The 16,952-nt window shown below is 45.6% G+C and overlaps 1 protein-coding gene across 1 annotated transcript in view; it reads right to left on the reverse strand.

The window, feature by feature from the left end:
• Window positions 1-9,349: 9,349 nt before the first annotated feature.
• The window catches only part of dusp14 (dual specificity phosphatase 14), a 33,841-nt gene continuing 26,238 nt past the window's right edge, over window positions 9,350-16,952 (reverse strand). Inside the window, exon 2 of the mRNA XM_041198456.1 lies at window positions 9,350-11,351. Within this exon, the coding sequence (XP_041054390.1) occupies window positions 10,629-11,237 (609 nt within the window). The 5' untranslated portion in view covers window positions 11,238-11,351 and the 3' untranslated portion in view covers window positions 9,350-10,628. The remainder of the gene's footprint in view (window positions 11,352-16,952) is intronic.

Consider the following 16,952-nt stretch of genomic DNA (forward strand, 5'->3'; position numbering starts at 1 on the left):
TTCGCTATTGCTCTGGGGAATTTCCACACTGTGAACAAGGGAGATCGATTATGCAGCCTGGTAGGATTAGCCTCACATGAATGTGCAACATTGCTTTACTTTCCTGATCCCCTGCATTGTCATTGAAAAGCTCCTAACATGTCTCAGCTGTGCCTCTCTCCCCTTTTGGGAATGCACAGTTCATCTGGGTGCCCCTTCAATCAGCTCTCCCCCCGCCCAGTGCATGCAGCTGCCCTCCGATCTGCTCTCAGAGCCCTCACCAGCAGAGTTTCTCCTCGTTTAAATTTAGCACTGCGCCATCGCTGCAGGTCGGAAGATGGTGGCGCTGACCTCTCACTGCCCGATCAGCTTGGACCCTCCCTGTGTGGGTGCAGAAACTCATCCCATTGTCCTGGAGGTGCTCAACGTTCGGGTTTCCCTCCATCCAAGACCTCTCAACCCTCCCCCCTGGATTCCTTGATCCCACCGTGATTGTGGTGGATATCTATTTGTTAGCCCCCGGAAATTTTGAGGTGGCCGTGCTCATGGTCCATGGGGATCTCGCCCCTCCCCATCTTGAGGCCGCCTGCACAGTTAAGCAGGTGCCCCTCCCCCCATACCTTCGGATAACCCCCCCACAATGCCTTTTCCCCTCCAAATGTAGGCTGCAGATGCCCCCGCGGACTGAGTGTGCCACCTGCGGCCTAGTGTGATGCCAGAAACCACTTGGGCCGAGGTGGGCGATGCTACGACACTGCCCTGTGTGTGCACAACGTGCTGAGCACGACTGAGACTGGCCTGACGTGCCCTCCCCCTCCCTGGACTCAGCAATGTAAACTGAAGTGCTTCTTCACCCAGCGCTCCTCCCATCATGGCCCCAAGTGGCTCATGTCGTTCTGTAATATACTCTCTGCCCATCCAGGACACTGATCCCCTGCACACCCTTCCCCCGGTCATGTGGCTGAGTGCAGCCTCTCCACTCTTGCGCCCTCTGTGGAGACCCTACCTGCAGCCCCTTCCCATCAGGCCAGTTGCCCCCCCCACCGCCTTCACACAACCCCCGCCTCTCCTCCCCACCCCGGCTTCCCTAGTGCAACCCTAGCCCTGCGGCCCATTAGAAGCGCCCCCCTCCCCACCTTACCGCTGCTCTGGTAGGTAGAGACTTGCCTCTGACCCCCCAAACCCCCCTCTGAAAGCGATGTGGTGCTGCCTGTGAAGTCAGGCGCTGTTGACTGTGAGGACAGGGTGACGCAGGGTAGGCAAATGGTCCTCGAAGTCGTGGGCAAAGTGCAGCTCGCCAGGCGCATGTCGCTTATGTGCCATCGTCAAACTCGTCATTCTAATTGTTCGCTCTCATGATCCAGCGTGGGGGGGATGATTCCAGCGCCTCGAGGAGTCCGTGTTCCACGACTATGTAGAACGTGCGAGGTTTTTTAACTATTTAAAGGGGCTGCTCCTCAGGTTTTGGCTGCACCTCAGCCCCCCCCGCCCACCCCGTGCTCCTGACCTATGGTCAGCCGATGTGCAGCGGGGCGGGTAGGGAGGCCTGTAGACCTGTTCCTGGGTCTGGCGGCGTTGGTCATCAAGAGATCAGGCTGAGGGGTCATCTGGCCTGACCGCCTGCCCCTTTTCTGCATCTATGTCCACGCCTGGATGTCCCTAGAGAGGGAGCTCAGAGCGTCCACTGGTGTGTTTGAGGCCTCCCACGGCCAGTGGGTACTGCAGGGTTCAGGGTGCTTCATCAGTCCCAATAATGCCATTTTGATTGAGGTAGATAAGTTCCCTTTAATGTTTTGTCCTTTTATTGCAGTGCCCCTTTAAAGGGCTATCACTTTAATTTAATCTGTTAATTGTTTCTTCCTTTAATTAATTTGTGTAAATCAAAAGAGTATATGATGCTACCTAAAAAGACGTGACTGGATACTGTTCACGCCCAACAATTAGAGTCTGTGCACAGCAAGAACCCATATAGGCCTCTTGGTATTTGAGAAAAGAATGATAACAGATTTCAAATGATTTACCAGGCAGAGTTAAATACCTTACTCACATTTACAAAGGTGTTGGATACTAGGCTGGGTGAATTAAGATAGCTAGAGAAATGAACTTTAATGATGTTTCCTAACCTTGTTGGTGCCTGTATTAAAACAGTGCAGAGAGGAATTTGTGTGTTCCCCGGAGCAGAGTGCAGATTGTAATTTATGCTCCAGAAGAAGACAAGTACTGAGATTGAGCACAGGCAGAGGAGGACAAATAAGAAAGACTTGCGGCACATTATCAGTGCACTTCAAATAGAATGACTGTGTGCAGGGTAAGATCCCACAGAATGTATTGAAATGAACAAAAAAGATTAATCATCTTTTAGCAGTAGCGCTGAGGGGTGAATGTTGACTAGGATACCTTTCTGCTCTTCTTCAGATGGTGCGATAGGTTCTCTAACATTCACCAACAGAAAGACTCAGATAGACATAAGCTTAGCTCCTCTGACAAAACAGCACCCCCTCAGCGCTGGACAGGGACATCAACCCAGAGTATGTAATCCTGCAGTGAGGTTTGAACCTTAAACACAAGCAAAAGGGTTAGCAGCTGAGCCAAACTGTTTCTTGAAATCCCCCCTGCCACCCTTTATACACCAGTATGGCATTTTCATGTCTGGCAACAGCCTTATTATGTGCACAGTTTAGTAGCGAGAACGTGCAACCAAATGAAATTGTGCAATGGCCTAAGCGTGTTTTCTCTTGGAGCATTTGCTGTTGGGCTGCAAATAAACCCAGGTCAACACCTGAACAATGGGAATTAGTCCAATCTTTTACCTGGTCTGTTGGCGAATCACTGCCAACAGGCAGTTTTCAAGCTTCAAGAACAGTCCATTTGTTAATGGGTTGTTGAATATAACCTAGCTACTCCCTTTACAAGTCTCAGCATCACACACCGCTTGCAGGTAACCTGCGTATAGGGGGGTTCTCCTAGATTGCTCTGGGTCAGAGCAGCCAGTTGGCGATGTGCCGATGAGGCCTAGTTTTGGATGAGCCTCCAGCATCCCCACTGCTGGCTCCACCTACTCCCAGCACACCCACTTATTCCAGGCCCAAAAATGGGCCGAAATGAATTTCCACCCCCATAACTTTCTGTGGGGGGGGGTGGGAATCATCAGATTTCCATTTGCCTCGTGAGATATTCACCTCAATTAACGAGGTTACTGTGTTAAGCTTTCATCAGCGAGAAAGTGAGCCTCAGAATTCCAGCTACGATTCTCTGATCGGCCTAGTTTTGACCATCGGGAAAATGGCAATCCTGCCTTCATTCTAAAAAGGCCACAGGCAATCCAGGGGGAAAAGTAACATCTTTTCCTCAACAACATTTTTCCCCCAACCAACATTAGTGTTAACAAAAGCAAATTATCTGTTGTCGTCCAAGTGGGTTTTTTTTTTTGCTGTGGGGCCTTGCTGGGTGCAAATTGGCTACCGCAGTTTTGTTTTGCACTGTAATACTAACTGTCCTTCAAAGTAAGTACTCGCTTGTTCTTTGGTTGTCCTGAGCTTGTGAATGGCACGATATAAGTTCCAAGTTATTTTACCGTTGGGCTTTGACAGGACAGTTTTCCATGGCGAGGTTCACTCCGCACAGTGTTTGCAGGTCCTTCGGTGACCAATTTATCACTTTTCACATTTCCTGTTAATCCCCCAGCCTAGTGTCCGGGCAGATTTTGGCCCATGCTGTTGTCAGACTAAGGAGCAGCCTTGCAGATGGGAAATGTGCTCTTCATTTAAATAAACTGTGACATTGTGCAAATTGCTTTCTTATCCCCAATGTCCAGGGCCGTTACCCTCAGGGCAGTCTCCTACCATCGTGGTTTTATGCAGGCACATTCAAGACCTGTCTAGCAAGGAATATTAATACAGCAGGCGATGAGTTTCACAGTAAAAATGAATGGCAGATATTAGATTAACGCTGTCCACATTTCTCCCCCTGCAGTACTTCCTTCACATTGCCATAAATATTCCTTAAACACGGTTAATGGGTTAAAGGTTTAAATGGTCAACTCCCTACTAATTTGCCAAAATTTCCATTGTATTAATCAGTACAAGTGCAGTGGAAGTGAGAACAGACCCTGGCTTTCACCAACGGTGGGATAAGGTTGGTATGATCTCGGAACAAGGCTGAATGTGAACGAATGTTTCACTGTCTATGATAAAAACAAAATACTGCAGATGCCTGGAAATCTGAAACAAAAACAGAAAATGCTGAAAAAACTCAGCAGGCCTGACAGCATCTGTGGAGAGAGAGACAGAGTTAACGTTTCCAGTCCAATATGGCTCTTCTTCAGAGCTAAAGAAGCTTTAGAAGAAAACTCACACAGACTCGAAACGTTAACTCTGTTTCTCTCTCCACAGATGCTGTCAGGCCTGCTGAGTTTTTCCAGCATTTTCTGTTTTTATTTCATTGTCCATTACTGGATCAGTAATTTATTTCCACTCTTCCTGTACACTTCCTGAAGCAGTGTGGCATTTTGAAACAATCTTCATGTGATCTTTGAAGCCCCTGAGTTACATGGCTTAGGGCTATTTTTACTTTATGCTCCCCACCCCCAGGCATCATTTCATAGCTTCTCCTTGCTGTTTCAGTGTTGCTCTCTCTCTCTCTCTCTTTCTGTGTCTGTGCTCAATCTCAGTACATATCTTCTTCCAGACCATAAATTACAATCTGCACTCTGCTCCGGGGAACAGTCAAATTCCTCTCTCCGCTGTTTTAATAGAGGCGCCAACTGATGGACTAGAACAAGTTTAGGAAAGGCCATTAAAGTTCATTTCTCTGGTATCTTAATTCACCCAGTCTGGTATCCAACGACTTTGTGAAAGTGAACAAGGTACTTAACCCTGCCTGGTAAGTTTAGATGGTTTCAGTTCCCACTGAATCTACACTACAGTCCACATCAAGACAACTTTCTTAATTAGCTCTAAACTCATGGTAACCCATTCATAGCCGGGTATGTTAGTGGTGATGCCGTGTTCAGTGTGGAGGATATCCTTCCTTCAGTGGTGGTCAGTGAAGCAGCCTATCTGCTGTGCTAACATGTTAGCCTAAGAATAAATCAGCTCTCAGATTTAAACTCTGACTTCATGGGAGAGTCAACAAGCAAAGGCTGCGTTTCCCGTTCGGGTCATTCACAGTCGACACCCATCCACAGCTGCACTTGAGCCCCGGCGGGATTGGCTTGCCGGCCCAGTTGGGTGTGCCCGCTGCCACGAGGTGCCCAATAATCGCAGCTCTCTGCCACGCTTGTGACGGAGGTGCCCAGCAGCCTTCTGCCCGGTGGGAAGGGAAAGTTTGGGGGAGGTACTTGCCAAGCCTCTGTTCGAGGTGCTGGCTTTTCCGCCCTTTGGCAGGCACATGGAGGAGGGGTCTGGATGATGCTAGCCTGCTCTGTTCTCCAGCAGCTCCTGGAGTTTGGGCAGCCGTTCGCTTGCCCTGCCTTACTAGCCTGGAGAGCGGCCAATGGTGGAGGAGGTGACCATCCCAGGGTAAGACATCTCAATCAGCGGCAGCTCCTGTGCTGTTGCAAACTGCCTTTCAGCCTTAATACCGGACAGAGTCTCTATTGGGCGAATAGAAGCTAAAAAAATCAAGTCTTCTATACTAACAGTGTGCCACAGCTTGTAGTGTGGTGTCACATACACTGCATTTCAGGTTCAGGAACCTGCAGACTCCACATTATGGGACACATTTAGTCTCTCCATTTTTCTTAGGGAAAATGACCAGTTATTGATTTTATAATTTCATATTAATGTGCTGTGACCGATAACCAGATGCAAACTTTCCTGGCATTTTTCTCTTGCAACTGGCCGAACTATAATTATTGAGCAAATAATGAATCTACTGCTCTGTAGGTCCCCTGATCAAGTGAATGGTGATGTTGTGATGAAGGGAGATCTGAGAAGGTATTATTTACAGTTTGAGGCCTTCAGTCTCAGCAGGTTTGAGGAAGCACTTATTGCAGCCTTTCCAATAAACCCTTTCCTCCTCTGTAGTACTCCTTTGTTTAAATAATGGTCATCACACTTATGGATGGGCCTTGTCTCTTCCATGATCTGTACGTTGTGATAGCATTCTTGTGTCTAGCCAGCATCTCACACCTCAAAGTGCCACAAATGTACGATCAGCTCAAATGTCATATTCATTAAATAGCAATAAACCGCCACTGTGTAACACCCAGCGAAGGGGGAAGAGCCAGAGAAATGCAGTCACTGGGTTTTCCGACCTTTGATCAGAACCAGTTGGCGATTTTCAAATTGCTGCCAACCTAGATATATCTTCACTCAGCAACAGCAAGTCGCCTTTAACTTGATCTCAGGATGTGCCTGTTTAGTGATAATTTTACTGTCAGGCCGTAACGGTACAGGTTGCTTTGTACCGAGTTCCCCCTTAACGGTCGACCACTTTCCCCTTTAAGACTTTTAAGAAAAGTCATAATCATAAGGTACTGCCTGTTGTTACTAACTAAATACATTGTGCATTGTGTGAGGTGTCATTCACTATTATAAAACATGCTTCTGATTGGTCAGAAGTATATCTTGCTGAATGTTATTGGAATCCTCATTCTATGAAGATTTATGAGACTGTGACTTTCAGTTGGTTACTGCTGACCTGACTGATGTGTTGGGTGAGAGTCCACATCGGATATTATGGATTTTTTCATGCATCTCAGCCACCAGATCAGAACATTGGTGGGAGTCCAAAACGAAATGTTGTAATCCAGTAGAATCTGCTGTATCCATCTTTCTGCTGTTGTGTTTTATTTTTACTTCGAATAAAGCGCATTGTCTGTTCCCCGAAGACTATGGGGAGATACAAGGAGGCACGGTATCATTTCTACAGTTCACTGTGTTCTCTGTCTGATCCCTGGGCACTGCCACACTACCAGATATTCCAGTGGAAAGGTCAAACTCACTGAAGTCAGTGAGGCTGTGAAATAAAAACAGAAAGTTCTTGAAACGCTCGGCAGGTCAGACAAAATCTGTGGAAGGAGGAAACAAACATTAACATTTCAGGTCTTACATAACATCCTTCACCAGAAAAGATGGGATTTTCAAGTCCACTAAGAAGGTTTTCGTTTATTTTTGTGAAAAAAAACAATGTCCTGGAAGTTCCCAACGTAGTTTACGCTCTGCTTCTTGGGCTGGATCTTACTGTGCACAAGGGAGCTGACACAGTTCACAGCACATAACAGTGACCGCATTTTAAAGGGTTCCAGTTTCTTTGGATGTTTTTGGGGGATGATTCTGAGAGATGTCATACAAAGAAAGACTTGCATTTATATAGCTCCTTTCACAACCTCAGCACCTCGCAAAGAGATTCATAGACAACGGAGTACTTTTAAAGAGTATTCACCAGTAACGTAGGAAGGGTGATGGCCAATTTGTGCACAGCAAGCTCCCACAAACATCAACTTGATAATGAACAATCTGTTTGTGTGGCGAAGCTGGAGGAGTAAATATTGGTCAGGGCACTGGGTAAGTCCCATTGGGATCTTTCACATCAACTGGAGAAAACTTTCAGGTTGAGATTTTACTTTTAATTTTACTTTCCCCAGAAAGTACTGAAGATCAGAGGGACCTTGGTAGCATATCCACAGATCCCTGACGGTAGCAGGACAGTTAGATAAGGTGGTTAAGAAGGCATATGGGATACTTGCCTTTATTAGCTGAGGCATAGAATACAAGAACGGGGAAGTTATGCTGGATCTATATAAAACGCTGGTTAGGTCACAACTGGAGTACTGCGTGCAGTTCTGGTCACCACATTTTGGAAGGCTGAGATTGCACTGGAGAGGGTGCAGAGGAGATTTACCAGGATGACGCCTGGACTGGAGGGTCTGAGCTAGGAGGAAAGATTGGATAGGCTGGGGCTGTTTTCCTTGGAGCAGCGAAGGTTGAGAGGGGACCTGACAAAGGTGTATAAGATCATGAGGGGCATAGATAGGGTGGATAGGAAGTACTTTTTCCATTAGTAGAGGGGTCAATAGCCAGGGGGCATCAATTTAAGATAAGAGGTAGAAGGCTATGAGGGGAGTGGAGGAGAATTTTTTCACCCAGATGGTGTTGGGAGTTTGGAACTCACTGCCTGAAAGGGTGGTTGAGTCAGGAACTCACATAACATTTAGGACGTATTTAGATATTCACTTGCATTGCCATAGCCTCCAGGGCTATGGGCCAAGTGCTGGAAAATGGGATTAGTGTAGTCAGATCTTTGTTGACTGGCGTACACACAATGGGCTGAATGGCCTCTATGCTGTAAACATCTACGAGTCTATGAGAACAGACCAAGTCATAGTTTAACATGTCAGCCAAAGACAGCACCCCCAACAGTGCAGCACTCCCTCATACTGCACTGGAGTGCCTGTTAATTTTTGTGCTCAAGTCACGGACAAGGCTAGTCAGAAATTCTTCTTTCAAACACCATGCTGGTATCCGTAGGTCCCAGTGGTGTATTTCCCAGCATTAGAAAAAAAGTTAGCTTCAAACTGAGGGAGCAGCAGGAGTTAGACCCGAGGTAAATATTGTGCCACATGTTGTTGATTCTGAAAGGTATCATCACATGACCAGCCCACCTACAACCACCTCACCCACACTCCCATTGGTCACCCAATGCCTCCCCTCCCCACACTAATTAAAATGCAAACAAACTGCTCATTATCTGATGGACAGTCAAGAGTCTTCCAAACTATTTGTTTCCTCACCTCCAATATTTTTATCATGTGAAAATGTTTAACATGAAAAAAATAAAAGACCCCAATAATTATTCTCTGGAAGCAACGTCTCAGAGACTCCAAGTCAATCCTGGTGGGAGTAACTTGGCAACCCTACTTCTGACCGAGTGCTAAATTGGCCTGGATCAGCAATAAGGTGGAACACTAGATTTAAATGTTGGTCTTTCCTTTCTCTTTAAGATACTTTGCAATCTTCAGGGCATTCCCTGAATTTTCCATTTTATTTTACGGGTTGGCTAGTACCCAGCTGCAGAGGGCTTAAACCTTGGCAGAGTCCCAGAAAGACAGGTCTTGCATACTCTGCCAAGACATCGATAGAAATGATCATATTTCTGTGCATATACTCAAGTGGTGACTATGTACATAATGCATGCATGTTCTTACTTTCAATAATAAACATCATACATTGTTGCTTCGCATCTATTCTATTTTCTATATTCTATTCAAAAGTTGGAAGAATGAGGTATCAATAGCCTCAGCCTGGAGCTGCAGGAGACAGGATTGGTTTATTGTTGATGTAGAGTTGAGCTACAGCACAGAGTGCAGCATCAATGGATCCAGTGCAAAAAGACAAATCAAAGTAGACAAATGGACAATAGTTTATACAAAAAAACACTTTTATTGATTTTTTTAAAGTTGTATGCTGTTGATAGAGCTCTTCCTACATTGCAATTCTCATTAAAGAAAACAAATAAGCAGTTCTTCAGATAAATTTGATTTCATTTACAGTGTTCTGGCACTGCCTGGATTACTTTTGCTCAGCTTTGCAGACACGCTCAAGCTTAGACCTTTCGATACATCATTTAGACAATGTGCTCAAAAAAAAAGACAAACATTTCTACAAGTCCCAAATTGGTCTGAATGATCTACAGCTGCCCAGAAATACAGTTCAAAGTTCCTCACAGGTCAAAATGGAGGAGAAAGTGCACATTATAATATGATGAGACCTGGCCCACCAACATAAACTGTGCTGGCACGAGGGAGAGTACAGATCTGGAATCTGTAAACCCCTATGATAAACATACACCACTGAAAATATCTAAGCACTCATTGGGGGTAAGCCGAAGACAAATAGTCTTTCGTAACTGCAACAGACCCACAAATTAAACCGGTCTTTCATGAGTCCCTGTTGCTACAGAACGAGGGTTCAATTCTCTCAGAATCACAGCATGTAAAAGTAGCAGTGCCGTTTTATATTTCACTGACTGTACTGAAGATCTTACGTCATACCGCTGAACAGATAAGCATATCTCTGCTGGTTTTAAACTCACCTCTCAGGTAGGTCTCATAAAAGGTAGTAACACAACGATGCAACAGTAATGCAGCAGTGCAAATAGGATCATTACATCTACAATTTACTTCTTGTTCAAAGTGAACTTCAGCTATAATCTTGCCAAGTTCATAGCAGCAGCTTACAGATGGGAGGAGGAGAGATTCTGAGGCTATGTTTTGAAGTCTGTACAATTGTTCACAATTCAAGCAAGAACTCGCCATTCTATAGTCTAACATCTCATCCACTTCAATATCAGACGTCTTAATATCTGCCTGCATGTCCACTGAAAGGACTGTGATAAAAACATTAAGAGATAAAATAAGTAGAATTAAATTTTAGAAATACATCTATGTTTAAAAATAAATACAAAGAAATCAATTCCACTATTAAAGCTGTATAAAGCCCAGCAACTTTTAATGAATTTACAGTATTCTGAATCACTGGTTTATCTGAGGGCCTTGAAGGGAAACGGAACAACTGATGTTCAATCCATTTATGATGGATTTAGCAGTGTCTACGTGTTAATATTTTCCATCAGATTTATGATCCTCTGGGAGACTTTAAATCCTTTTTTTTTACAAGAGTAGTAGCAGATTAGTCCCTCAAATTGTGTTAAATGCCCCAAAAAGGAGTGAGGTTCCTGGTTTCCTTTTCATAAATGTCAGGGATGACTCCAATGGGAGATTGCACCATTTTAACACTGTTCTTGCCAAACAGTTTCCGCTCATATTCTATCAGTTGCCTCCAGAAGCCCACGTTGGGCCGGATGATGGGGCGGTGAGATTTGACCCAATTGTGAGCTTCCAGGAGCGAGATCTTGTGGAACTTCATCAGGTAGGCAATGCAGAGGGAGGCTGACCTGCTCACACCGGCAACGCAATGCACCAAAGCCGAGCCGTGCTTTTTACTGACGCTGTGGATTTTGTCGGCAATGCTGTCAAAATACAGAGAGATGGGGGCGTGCGGCAGGTCTGCGACAGGCACTTTGACGTACTCAACCTCAGGCCAGTTGGCATTGGGGATCTCCATGGTCGCATTGATGATGCAGGTGATGCCCTTGGACAGGACCAGGTTGCGGTTGGTGGCTGCGTTGCCACTGCTGAGGTAGAGGCACGGGGTGATTTGAGCGATCCCACCCAGGACTCCCCCAGTTACCAGCCGGGGTTTGGAAGAGGGGCCGGGTGGGGTCCGGTGGAAGAAACTTTGGCTCCGGGAACTCATCGAAATGTTTCCTCAACGAGGGGGTGTAACAGAATATTACAGGAGGGCCCAAAACTTCTCCACAGGAATTAAGCTCTCAGCCCCACGGCTGTCCTTCTGCTCATGTTATTGATCCTGAAAAACAGTTTGCCAGAACGTTATTACATTAAATCATTTGTACAGCCCAGCATCCCCAACACACCCAAAACCAAGCAAACAATGGTTGTTTCTATTCACCAATATAACATTTCCCTTTAGAAACAGCTGAAGAGCTAACATTCTCTAGGCACAGTTGTTAGACAGGTTCAAGAATCCTTCTAGAAACCACTTTCCTTCCCCCACCAACCCTCCCCAAACCCTCAAAACAATCCTAATGAGAGAGCAAGCTGTCCAAGCGCCAAGGCTTTGGGAAGAACTGCCCTAGGATCAAGAGGTGAAGGCTGAATTTGACCAAATAAAACAACCGAGATTTCCTTTTCATTCAAGGCTGCCTTATAAGTAATGACTTTGATTATACTTATTAAAACAAGTGCAAATTTAAGTGCAACAGAGTCAAAAAGTAATACATTTCCTTCTATTGACAGTACCACAGGCTCGGGGTCAGCTGAGTTAATCTTACATGCTTAAGTATGGTGAAGGTCAGAGTCGTGGGGGAAGCACCTCATTCCTTGGTTATTATGGTCAAGTAGAAAAAGGGAAAGGAACAGCAGCACAGTGCAAACCTCAGTGCTGTTCCACTCAGATAGGATAGGAATAAGGGCACTGAAGGGCAGACAAGTATTAAGGCCTTGCCATCTTCTCCCTCACAGACTAAAAAGGGGTCAATGAACAAAACGCTCAATTCCCTCCAAAATCGATTACCTTTGTCCCCCGAGGTCTAGGCAGCCTTAGCATGCCCTGCCAGTTCTCATTTGTAACAGCTCAGCAGACTCCTAGTGAGGAATTCACCCCAGAATAGGCCAGGGTCTAAATCAGTCTTGCCCCCCTGACCTGCCCTCTCCCTGCAGGAATTCCACACACGGATCAAAAATCCCAGGCAAAATATTCCATATTCCAACCTCCATCCCAGTTCCACTGGAGAATGTATATCTGGGAATTACAGATGAGAAGGGGGTCTATAAGGGTTCCTAGGAGTTCCTCAGATCTCTGGGGCTGATTAGTGGTCTTGAAAGTTGCACGCTCTTTTTCCCTGCAGTTATTGTCTTCACAAAGCATCACATTAAAATGATTTGTGCTCCAAACATCAGTAGTATTATTTGTGGTTGTTTACCAAGCTGCTAAAAATCTGTAAACTGAAACAAAAGTCCTTAGTCTATAGTGATAGAGACGCACAAATAAAGAGGCTGGCATGAGATAGAGTAGGTATGTACAAAACAGAAGAAGTGGCAGTGAGGAGAGAGAGAGAGAGAGAGAGAGAGAGAGAGAGACACAGACAGACAGACAGAAAGTAGGGATAGTGATGAAGAGAGAAAGGAAGAGAAAGACAAGGAGTCAGAAATAATAAAAAGGAGAGAGAAATAAAAAGAAAAATGATAAAAAAAAGAGAAACCTCGCAGCAGAGTCCATAAAATTTTATCCACATTCCTTACTCACCCACGTATTTTTTTTTTTAAATTCTTTCATGGGATGTGGGCGTCGCTGGCTAGGCCAGCATTTATTGCCCGTCCCTAATTATCTTGGAGAAGGTGGTGGTGAGCCGCCATCTCGAACCGCTGATGCCGTGTGGTGTAGACACGTAAACGCTAAGGAAATAATTCTGCAATAATCCGTCCATTAATTTAACTCGCTTATTAAAAAGAAATTCCATCAACAAGGCTGAAGTCTAATCACGATGCTAATTCAAAAAGAAGGCTTTCATAACATTAGCTACAGGTCAGAAAACAGACTAACACGACAGGCGCTTAGCAACAGGCCACACTGGACTCTGGCCTAGTTCATTATTCAAAATCAAATTGGATTTTGATTATTTGGAACTGTGTGTACTCTTGATCAGAACAATTTTTATTAAGATAACGGACCTACAAGGGGCATGCAGAAGAGAACAGTGTACATCAAGGTTGGTCTCATCTATTTTTAGGGTGACACAGTGGGGTAGAAATTAAGTGTGCATTGTGCCTGCTTTACAGGTGTAAAACTGTCACAATGTACATCAAATGAGCAGCAGGACATCCTGTGCCAAATTTGTGTAGGCGTTGGTCACACTGCTGAATTTGTAGGACTCCTAAACATGTAAGTTAGGAGCCTACCGCCTGCTGAAGGACCTCGTAAGTAAATCTATTGGCGATATGAAGGGGCAGGCTTCAAGCCTGTACTATGTCAGCCACCCCATAACCGTTAATGTAAGGCAAGTGAAAATTTTAAAAAAATAATCTGTTCCTGTAGAGACAGGAGGAATGCGACATGCTTCACTGACTCCACAGGAATCAACCCTCTTCTTGCCAAACCACCCCCCCCCCATCAAACCCTGCACCAACCTCCAAACCCCCATCCCTCCATTACTAAGACTTACCTGAGGGCCTCTGTTGGCAAGTGCCCCAACATCGCTCTTTTTCACTCGGACAATCTGCCACAGTGGAGTTGGAGCCAGTGCCAGGAGCGCATGTTAAATACGGTGACTGTAGGCCCAAGGATCCATCAATCCTCAGGCCTCTTGGTTCAGGCACATGAGCCAAGACCAGAAAACAGGCCCAAGCCAAAACCTACTCACTGCATTTAATAAATGGCACTCTTTTCTCTCAGTCCCATCACTAAGGGAAGCGACAAAGTATTACAAATATTATAAAGTATTTATAGCACGGGAGTAGTCCATTTGGTACAACAGGTCCACTTGGTGTTAATGCTCCACACCAGCCTCCTTCACCTTTCTTCATCTAAATCCATCAATATATCATTCTATGGCTTTCTCCCTCATTTCCTAACCAGTATATCTTTAAATTCGACCATAGTTGCTAGTTGCTTTCTGCGGTAGCGGTTTCCCACTTTCTAACCACCCAAGCTGTTAAGAGTTAGGCCCCTGAAGCATCATTTGGGGCTTGTACCTTCTACAGAACAGAAGAAATTACTGACAATGAGGAGCATCAGCTCAGTGATCTGTACAAGAAATCTCACTAGGATGGCTGCTGATTGCTTCAGTTAATGCTGAGAGTGGGAGGAAGTATTCAAAGATATTGGCTACCCACAAAGCAGTGCAGAAACGGGGAGATTGTACAGAAACAGCTCGTGTGGTTACCATAGTGACAGCACCTTTGCAAAGCCAATTCTGAGCAATGAAGTTGACCCACTAGCTCAGCAGAATCAGAGAACCTTTGGCACAGAAAGAGCCCATTCAACCCATTGTTCTTAATTCATGCTGAGCTATCTACTCTATTTCCTTTTCCTTTACTCTGTATATTTCTTCAATTATATAATTGTTTCCATCTTAATTGTATTTCAGGGGAAATTAGATAAATCATTGAGGAAGAAAGGAATAGGTCGTGTTGATAGGGTGAGATGAAGTAAGGTGAGTCATATGGAAAATAATCTCCAACGTACATCAGATGGGCTATGATCGATTAGCTTTTTAAAAAAATCATTCTTGGGATGTGGACATCGTTGGCTAGGCCAGCATTAATTATCCATCCCTAATTGCCCACGAGAAGATACTGGTGAGCTGCCTTCTTGAACCACTGCAGTCCATCTGGTGTAGGTACACCCACAGTGCTGTGAGGGAAGCAGTTCCAAGATTTTGACCCAGCGACAATAAAGACGATATATTTGCAAGTCAGGATGGTGAGTGGCTTAAGGAGGGGAACTTCCAGTTGGTGGTGTTCCCATGAGTCTGCTGCCCTTGTCCTTCTAAATGATAGTGCACGTAAGTTTGGAAGGTGCTGTCTAAGGAGGCTTGGTGAGCTCCTGCAGTGCTTCTTGTAGATGGTACACACTGCTGCTACTGTGTATTGGTGGTGGAGGGAGTGAATGTTTGTGGATGGGGAATCAATCAAGCAGGTTGATTGTCTTGGATGATGTCGAGCTTCTCAAGTGTTGTTGGAGCTGCACTCATCCAGGCAAGTGGGGAGTATTCCATCACAGTCCTGACTTGTGCCTTGTAGATGATGCACAGGCTTTGGGATGTCAGGAGGTGAGTTACTCATCGCAAGATTCCTAGCCTCTGACCTGCTCTTGATACTATAGTATTTATATGGCCAGTCCAGTTCAGTTTCTGATCAATGGTAACCCCCAGAATGTTGATAGTGGGGGATTCAGCAATGGTAATGCCATTGAATGTCAAGGATTGATGGTTAGGTTATTTGTTAGTGATGGTCATTGTCTGGCACTTGTAAGGTGTGACTGTTACTTGCCACTTGGCAGCCCAAGCCTGGATATTGTCCAGGTCTTGCTGCATTTGTACATGGACTGCTTCAGTGACTCTAAGGAGTCGTGAATGGTGAACATTGTGCAATCATCAGCGAACATTCCCACTTCTGACATTATGACGGAAGGAAAGTCATTGATGAAGCAACTAAAGATGGTTGGGCCTAGGACACTACCCTGAAGAACTCCTGTAGTGATGTCCTGGAACTGAGATGACTGACCTCCAACAACCACAACATTTGTACTAGGTATGACTCCGACCAGTGGAGGGTTCCCCCCTGATTCCAATTGACTCAAGTTTTGCTAGGGGTCCTTGAAGCCACACTCAGTCACATGCTGCCTTGATGTCAAAGGCAGTCATTCTCACCTCACCTCGGGTGTTCAGCTCTTTGTCCATGTTTGAACTGAGGCTGTAATGAGGTCAGGAGCTGAGTGGTCCTGGCGGAACCCAAACAGGGAGTCAGTGAGCAGGTTATTTCTAAGCAAGTGTCCCTTGATAGCACTGTTGATGATCCCTTCCATTACTTTACTGATGACCGAAAGTAGACTGATGGAGGCGGCAATTGGCTGGGTTGGATTTGTCCTGCTTTTTGCACATAGGACATACTTGGGCAATTTTCTACCTTGCTGGGTAGATGCCAGTGTTGTAGCTGTACTGGAACAGCTTGGCTGAGGGTGCAGCAAGTTCTGGAGCACAAGTCTTCAGTACAATTGCCGGAACATTGTCAGAGCCCATAGCCTTTGCAGTCTCCAGTGCCTTCAGCCATTTCTTGATATCATGTGGAGTGATTCTAATTGGCTGAAGACTGGCATCTGTGATGCTGGGGACCTCCGGGGGAGGCCGAGATGGATCATCCACTCGGCACTTCTGGCTGAAGATTGTTGCGAATGCTTCAGCTTTATCTTTTGCATTGATGTGCTGGGCTCCTCCATCATTGAGGATGGGGATATTTGTGGAACTGCCTCCTCCAGTGAGTTGTTTAGTTGTCCACCACCATTCATGACTGGATGTGGCAGGACTGCAGAGTTTAGATCTGATCCGTTGGTTGTGGAATTGCAAAGCTCTGACTATCACTTGCTGCTTAGCACCACTTGTGTGACAAACAGCTTGGGTTGTAGCTTCACCAGGTTGACACCTCATTTTTAGATTATGCCTTCCTCAGCTCATGGCATGTCCCATGCCCTCCTGCACTCTTCACTGAACCAGGGTTGACCCCCTGGCTTGATGGTAATGGTAGAGTGGGGGATATGCTGGGCCATGAGGTTACAGATTGTGTTCGAGTACAATCCTGCTGCTGCTGATGGCCCACAGTGCCTCATGGATGCCCAGTCTTGAGTTGCTAGATCTGTTCAAAATCTGTCCCATTTAGCACGGTTGTAGAGCCA

Source organism: Carcharodon carcharias, chromosome 10, assembly GCF_017639515.1.
Source record: "Carcharodon carcharias isolate sCarCar2 chromosome 10, sCarCar2.pri, whole genome shotgun sequence".
NCBI classification, from domain to species: domain Eukaryota; kingdom Metazoa; phylum Chordata; class Chondrichthyes; order Lamniformes; family Lamnidae; genus Carcharodon; species Carcharodon carcharias.